The sequence below is a fragment of the Eptatretus burgeri genome, chromosome 7 (assembly GCF_056783735.1).
Source record: "Eptatretus burgeri isolate ZD-2024b chromosome 7, Ebu_testis_v1, whole genome shotgun sequence".
In the NCBI taxonomy this organism is placed as follows: domain Eukaryota; kingdom Metazoa; phylum Chordata; class Myxini; order Myxiniformes; family Myxinidae; genus Eptatretus; species Eptatretus burgeri.
The window spans coordinates 81,334,746-81,343,332 of record NC_140967.1 but is presented as its reverse complement, the minus strand read 5'-3'; the positions used below and the strand labels follow the sequence as shown (position 1 = coordinate 81,343,332).

General features: G+C 41.1%; 1 protein-coding gene across 1 annotated transcript in view; it reads right to left on the bottom strand.

Annotated features, from left to right (window-relative positions):
* LOC147023628 (uncharacterized) overlaps positions 1-8,587 on the bottom strand; it is a 244,871-nt gene that overhangs the window by 36,676 nt on the left and 199,608 nt on the right. The window contains exons 34-36 of the mRNA XM_085889230.1: positions 6,351-6,497; positions 3,307-3,405; positions 335-424 (exon numbers count right to left, since the gene is read on the bottom strand). Of these exons, the coding sequence (XP_085745356.1) occupies positions 335-424; positions 3,307-3,405; positions 6,351-6,497 (336 nt within the window). The remainder of the gene's footprint in view (positions 1-334; positions 425-3,306; positions 3,406-6,350; positions 6,498-8,587) is intronic.

Sequence of the window (8,587 nt, the reverse complement as noted above, 5' to 3'; positions counted from 1 at the left end):
AAAAAATGTTTCCTGGTGGTTTATTTTTGGGAGAAGCACAGAATATAAGGTAAAAGTGGCCATGAGCAAGCTTATTTTCTTTAAAGAAATGCAGTCCACATTATGCCCTTCAAGTTCTTCAACAAAGCACATCCCATGTAAAGACAATTGCATTATAGGTGAAGCTGAAGAATGTGTTAATTGGAATATTTAAATCTCAGCTGCCCTCGCTCACATCCTTAGATCGCTTTCGGTATGAATGAAGGATTATTTTTTTAAGAATGGGGAGACACCTGGTTTAATGATCCATGCTCAATATCCAGTACAAAGTAATGTTGTGACAACTTGAACTGACCTGGGAGACCCATTTCACCCATTGCTCCCTTCGGTCCTTGATTTCCACGTATACCTGGAGTCGAAGGTAGACCAGGATCACCCTTTACACCTGGCACACAAAGACAAATACACACGTTAAAAAAAAAAAAGATCCACAAAACTTAAAATCCATTCTGACAAACAAACCATGTTGCAGTCGGCTGGATTGGTGTTGCAATCTGAACACATGACATGAGGCTGTGACCCCATGTTTCAATCTCATGTCCATACTGGGATTTGTTTATCGTCTCTTTAAGACCTTGTTACTCACAAAAACTACTGATCTCTTTCAATTTACTTCTTATTGATGTAACATAGGCACAATCTGTGTTTTCAGTTTCCATGCACACTGGATTAATTTTTACAAACAATGTCAGGTCTGGGCAGGTATGGGAGTATGCACCAGAGCAGCACGTCTTATTTACAAAGAAGAAGGTGCTTTAATACCCATACACCTTAGCTGTCAATTGATTTGAGCTCATGGGTCCAGCCATCCATCCGTCACTTTGAACAGAGCATTGGTGCTGCCAAAGCAGCCCCCTGGGCTATTGTGCACAATCCTGGACAGATAACCACTCCAACACAGGATACTCGAGTGGCTCAATCATCCCAGCAAGCTGGTACTCATTTTGCCAACCTCAGAAGGATTACAGGCAGAGTCAACTCCACCTGGTATTAATTCAACAGTCAAGTGGGATTTCAACTCACGACCCTTAAGTCCCAAGCCAGCCACCTTAACTGCTAAGCCAACACCAGACTATCCTCCAACAGTCTCCTAAATATTTGTTGTCAACCTTTATCTCCAGAACTTGAATCTTTTGACGTACCTGTATATTCTGTTGATTAAAGACCAATTATCCCATAGTGCAAAAAAAACTTTCACCAATGAATGGAGCGAGTTCAGGTAAACATATGGGCATTTGTCAATGGCAGTGATCCAAAGAAATTAAAGACAAAACACATTGTCAAATAGAACTTTGCATTGTTCACAACACAAATTCCTAGTTCCACATTTTCGATCTGGGGAATCTGATTTCAGCAACCAAGAACATTCATGTTTTTGGGGGGCTGTGGGGTTGAATGGCATTGGTACAACAGAGCAATTTGCACCACCTGGTTCGCTCAGTGCCATATATAGAGTCTTGCCATCCACTGTTCTGCTCGTGCAGAGCAATCCAGCTGTGGGATTGGTCAATCCACATCACGGGGTATCCATGGAGCCATTTTGCGTACTAAGAAAGTTGTTTCTGGGTGGCATTGTATACAAGATTTTGCTCGACTTTGGTGGAATTAAGGTATGCTGTGTGGCAGGGGGCTGCTCTGTTCGACCAGGGCAAAGCTGAATAATGCACAGGTCCCATCATGACAAGGTTTTTGACGATCTAGTTTCAGACATCAGTATCCCCATTCATCAAAATATCAAAAATAAACTGCTTGCAAAATTTTTCACTCTTCGACTGTAAATTTTTGCTCAAGGGCAAGAAAGCAATTGCAAGAGCGAACGAGATGCCACGAAGAGAGAACTCGGTAGTGAAAGTATCGCAATGTGACTTTCATCACAAAATTGAAAAAAAAATTGCATAGACGTTTTTTCGATATTTTTGAGAGAAAGCATCGTTCTTCCATGTTTTATGATCAGTTTGAATGTTGTATCGTGACTTGATATTGTTATAAACCAACTGTAGAAAAACTCGTTGGATGCAGGCACGGCTCCGACTTTTGCGAGTTAAATGCAATGTATTTGGCTCAAATGTTCTGATCATTCATTTTCTCCTTCTTTTGGTTCACGAGTCAGTAAGTGACCACTATATTCGTAATGGGTGTGTGTCTGTCTGTCTGTCATGTGTGTCTGGTGTGTGTGTCTCGTATGTGTCTGAGCATAGCTCTGTGGGTTTTGATCCGATCTTGATAAAATTAGGGTGCGAGGTTTATATCATTATCTAATTGTGTTTTCCTGAGAATGGGCATGCTGCGCCAATTATGGGCGGAGCCACGCCCCAAAAACATGTGTTTTTAGGAGGTAGCCGGTTTCAAGTTACATCTTCTCCGAGGGGGTATGTCAAATCTGGCAGGGGTTTCGGTATTTGGTTAGCCCAATGGCACCTGCATAGCCCTACGGAGCTCGATTTTTTCATTTTCGTCCCAAGGTCAACGTCACAAGGTCACGAACTTAGAAAATGTCAAAAAAATCAATAAATTGGGCATCGAGCTCCTGGGGTTTTCAACTGTTTCAAATGAAAGTTGGTATGCAAGTAGTGCTTTTCAAGTACTACAACTTTCATCATTTACGTTTTTGCTGATTCCCGCGAGTTTGCCCGTGGCGTCCCCTCGAAGGTCAAAAAATAAAAAAGGCGAACCGTGTACATTGCTCGTGAACAATCGCCGTCTCCAGATTTGTAATTCTTGCATTGCATTTGAAATTTCCTGCTTGTACTACATCCTGTCTTGTTAAATGTAATATTCATTATAGTGGCGTACATCATCGTTGGTTGATTTGTTTGGAACACCAAATTTGGTGTAGAACCACCACAGATTACTTATTGGTGTTAGTTATAACGCTGTGCGAATATCTCGAGCGGCCCATTATTAAATTGCAGATTGTACATTACCCTTTCTAAGACAGATTTGTACCTTCGAGTAATCCTGTTGGAGAGCTAAGTTTGATAAAAGCGATCGGAACTAAGGAACAACAGCAGTTCGTGCAACTGCTGGGCTTTGTGAAAAATCATAATCCAACCAGGTTCAAATTGTACTCACAGTCAAACGATCAGTATTATAGCCTTCCAGGAGTTATTTAGTGTGCCTGTGTTGATCGGTGCTTACCTCGCACGACTAGAACACACTCACTACTCACGCTTGCTTAGTACGCAAGATGGTGCCTGCTAGCAAGTTGGCCAGACTCTCTCGATATACTGCACTGGGTTAGCTTAGTACTCAGAAAAGAACACTCACCTTTTCTTCCAGGTGGACCTGGAAAACCATCTTTCGCAGAGGACCCCATTTCTCCAAGTAAGCCAGGGTTTCCTTTTGGTCCAGGTCTTCCCGATAGACCTGCAAAGAGCTACTTGCTCATCTCAGCATCCCTTGTGCACCCCTTGCCCCACATTATGCAATCTTCACTGGTTAATGCATTCACACATTTTAATGCACGTTTTTATTTTTTTGGTATAGTATTTTTTGAAGCGCAAAATAGAAAAACAAAAATGATAAAAAATGTTTTAACATTTACCAATTACAAAACCATGGCTAAACAACCATGTTCTATGCTGTCACAGCAACAAGAAAACATCACAATAACAAGAACAAAATATTTATCGAGGTTTTTTTTTATAACAGGAACATGGAGATCAAGCAAAATCAGATTATCTGTGAATGTGGACAGAGGACACACTTGTGCATGCGCGCGCACGCGCGCACGCACGCACGCACGCACGCACGCACGCACACACGCACACACGCACACACGCACACACACACACACACACACACACACACACACACACACACACACGATCAACATTGGAATGAACAATCGAGTGAAATAGAATAGCAAACAGTGCCCATGGCCACGATGCTGGTAATAGTTATTTATAATAAAGGAAGAGAGCTCAAGTTTACAGTACTGTGCAAAAGTTTGGGTTACTCCAATGATATTCATACTTTATGGTAAATTAATCAAATTATCAGTGACAACAGTCGTATGCGTTTATTGCTGTAAATTAACAGGCTTTATAAATGCACATGAAGCAAACTGCTTCAGTAAATAACAAGAACAGTGTCATTTTATAGTATCAGTCAATAATTTCTCTGTCTGCCCTTTGCCTTCTTGAGTGGCATCAATCTTTTACTCATGCTTCCTGTGTACGACTGAAGCACTCTTACAGGAATATTGTACCAAATATCCTTCAGCACATTCCACAGTTCTTTAAGGTTAGTTGGGTTCCTCTTGTTCTTCTCTGTTTCCAGGTATTCCCATATGGCCGCGATGGGAAACATTTCTGGAGTATGGGGTAGCTATTCTAATACTTGGGGCACACCAGCTGTAACATTGTTCTCCAAATACTGTTTACTGCATTGGAAGTTTTTTTGGATCATCATCTTGTTGGAAAATGAATCACCTTCCGATTAAACGATTTCCACGAGAAACTGCATGGTGCTGCAGTATCTGCTTGTACTTCACTTGTGTTGACAAGCAATTTATTTTAATAAGTTTTCCTCCACTAAAACCTGAGATACAACCCCAGACAGTTACAGATCCTTCCCTGTGTTTAACAGTAGGCTGCAAACATTGTGTGTGGTAACATTCTCCAGATATTCAGTGTATGAAATGGTGTTTATTATTTTTTTAATAATGCTCATAACCTTCTTTTTTTTTGTGGATACATTGCTGAGGCTCATATGAGAGCTAACACACAACGCACAGCAAGGGGGGCATGAGACAAGAGGGGCGGGAGAGGGAAGGACAAAACAGTGGGGAACAAAGACATTAGGAGATCTAAATCTTCGGCTTTGGATCATCACATGCTGTTCTGTTGAAAGTTTCTTCCTTGGTGCCATTCTGAACCTACTCAGACTTCCAAGCAAGGGAACAAGTTGATGAAAAGTAATTTCACATATTCACTAATTTGTAACTTTTAATGTATTTTCTCGTAATTCATATTAATGTAACTGGTGTTGATTACTTCAATATAATTTATTATTTAGTGCAGAAAAATCCATAAACTGTTTCCTGCATACTGTATTTGTGGTAAGTGTATATTACTGGCACATATATATGACCGTTTTTACAGCCATTTTTCCCTGCTGTGCAGGGGTTTGGCTTTTTCTTGAGGCAATGTTTTATGGCCGGATGCCCTTCCTGACGCCAACCCTGGTCGCCTCTTACGACACATAGGGATATGGTACACCTATTCTAACCGGGGCATACACCAGGACCAGTACACTGGCACTCATTTCGCCGACCTCGGAAGGATGACAGGCTGAGTCAACCCCCTGGTGTTAATTCAGCAGCCAACGGGGATTGAACTCAGGACCCTTGGATCCCAAGCCACCATCCTAACCACTAAGCCAACACCAGGCTGTATATTACTGGCACATGATAATATAATATGTGTAGCAAAAATAAACATTTTCAATTTCCTTATTGATTTAATATATTTTCACAGAAATTTGAATAGTTATCTACCTATATTGCACAATTACTAACTTCCCACAAATGTTAAATGGGGAATAGCACCACCAAAGTGAAAATAACCCAAACTTTAGCACAATCCTGTAAATCGGTAAATGTTGAGGAACACCAATAATTCAGACAAGAATGGCCTTTGCTATGATGGCGCCGAAAAAGGATGCTGAATGAAAGATAAAGTTGATAGATGGAGGTAGGAGAGTAGTTGGACGTGGGGGGCAGAGAACGAAACGAGTGGTAAAGAGATGGCGGGCAAATATTGAAAAAGGGACAGTTAGGCAATCATAATGGTTTGAAGTAACCACATGAAAAGGTTGAAAAATGGTAAAGGATTTAAAAAGCAGCAGAAACAGAACTACTGCAATCGAGAAATAAAGCTTCATATTAAGCTGTTGATAAATGAAGGCTAGGAGGTAGATTGGGAGAGGTAGGGGATCCAGAAGGCATCAAGGCATGTCATTGAATCAGTGCAGAGAGACCAAGCAGTGATGGGGTGGGGTTTGAGGAACACGATGGAAGAGCACAATGAGGAAGCCAAAAACAGGATGTACTTGTACACATACAAGAGTTCATGGCATGCGTATGAATTTGTGGCTATTTTTACATTTAAAATATTAATGAATTTTGATACAAAAATGGGAGATTTACCAACACAAACTTGGTACATCTGCTTATGTTTATAACTTCCTTGTATTCTCCTGTTCTATAATTTGATTACCCCACTACTTTCAATGTACTTAATCCATGAAAACAATACAACTGCCATTACAATCCTAAAAAAAGTATTCCTGCTCAAACATCCTCATACCTTTTTCACCCCGGTTTCCCTTCTCTCCCTTCTGGAGTAATGATGGGTGTATTGTGCCTGGAGAACCAGGCAAGCCAGGATTGCCTTTTTCACCAGGCGGTCCAATTGGCCCGACAGGGCCTGCTGGCCCCACAAATCCTTTATCACCTGCAAAGAACAATCAGACATGAGTGATAATTTAAGGAAAAAAGCCTATATTAAAAAATAAAACAAAGGAAATTCTACATATAACATTAACAAAAAGCTATTTGGGATCAAATCCTTCATATACAAAAAGCTATTTGGGATCAAATCCTTCATATACAAAAAGCTATTTGGGATCAAATCCTTCATATACAAAAAGCTATTTGGGATCAAATCCTTCATATACAAAAAGCTATTTGGGATCAAATCCTTCATATGCAAAAAGTTATTTGGGATCAAATCCTTCATACACAAAAAGCTATTTGGGATCAAATCCTTCATTGACAAAAAGCTATTTGGGATCAAATCCTTCATATACAAAAAGCTATTTGGGATCAAATCATTCATATACAAAAAGCTATTTGGGATCAAATCCTTCATATACAAAAAGCTATTTGGGATCAAATCCTTCATATGCAAAAAGTTATTTGGGATCAAATCCTTCATACACAAAAAGCTATTTGGGATCAAATCCTTCATATACAAAAATCTATTTGGGATCAAATCCTTCATTTATGAAAAGCTATTTGGGATCAAATCTTTCATATACAAAAAGCTATTTGGGATCAACTCCTTCATATACAAAAAGCTATTTGGGATCAAATCCTTCATATACAAAAAGCTATTTGGGATCAAATCCTTCATATACAAAAAGCTATTTGGGATCAAATCCTTCATATGCAAAAAGTTATTTGGGATCAAATCCTTCATACACAAAAAGCTATTTGGGATCAAATCCTTCATATACAAAAATCTATTTGGGATCAAATCCTTCATATACAAAAATCTATTTGGGATCAAATCCTTCATATGCAAAAAGCTATTTGTGATTAAATCCTTCATATATGAAAAGCTATTTGGGATCAAATCCTTCATATACAAAAAGCTATTTGGGATCAAATCCTTCATATACAAAAAGCTTTTTGGGATCAAATCCTTCATATACAAAAAGCTATTTGGGATCAAATCCTTCATATACAAAAAGCTATTTGGGATCAAATCCTTCATATGCAAAAAGTTATTTGGGATCAAATCCTTCATACACAAAAAGCTATTTGGGATCAAATCCTTCATCATCATCATCGAGCCACAAAGTCTGGCATTGACAACCTCTGTATCAAACATAGTGTTACGGCTGTGGAAATTCGCAAACCACCATTCAGGACCCTCAGCTGAGATATCTCAATAGGTACATGTGTAGTTAGCCCAAACCCGTTGTCTAGAGGGATATATGTGATTCATTCGGGCTGCGATCCATTGAGTTAGGCGTTTTTCTGTTCTATCTTTATTTTGAACCAACCACATCTCAACTGCCATCACACAACCACCTTAACCACCACGCCAGCCATCGTCACCAACTACAACCACGCTCCAACCCTCATACAACAACAACAACGCCAACAGCCATGACCTTCACCTTCACAACTCAATCCCGCAAACATCGCATCACCGCTATTCCCAAGGGAACCATAACCATCAACCACCACCGAAAGCCCTCCACCACATTCACCTCTCTCCTTCTATGGCCATTCCCGCACCACCTGTGAACACTGAACGTCGGGCTGTCTCGAGCCCATTTGGCGATTGGTGCCGAGCGCACCGAGCTGCGAGCGCAAATAGCGGCCTTTCCGAGGGAGAATTCGGATCAAGAACGCTACACGCCCACTTCTCCTCCGTCCAATTGGCAAGCGCGGGGCGGCTTGGCCCCGCCTCCAGGCGCGTCTGTGTGAAATCGATATATGCAAATTCTAGGATCAGGGGAGGTTCACGCCCCCGTTTCCTCCGACCAATGGGCGAGCGTGGCTCCACCCCCGAGGTCATCCTGATCTGAATATTTGCATATTAGCTGCTCCTGACAGCCTATAAAACGGCGAGCGCAAGGCGAATCGTGGCAGAGTGAGTCAGTTGTGGTTGGAGAGTGGAAGAGAGCCGGGAGAAGAGTGTCATCGAGAGAGTTGGGTTCTGGAGTCGGCTGAGAAGAGTTGCGGGAAGAGGCAAAGGAGCTCGGGTCCGAGGCGAGAAGGACGGCGGTCGGCGACGAGGTCGCGGTGTGG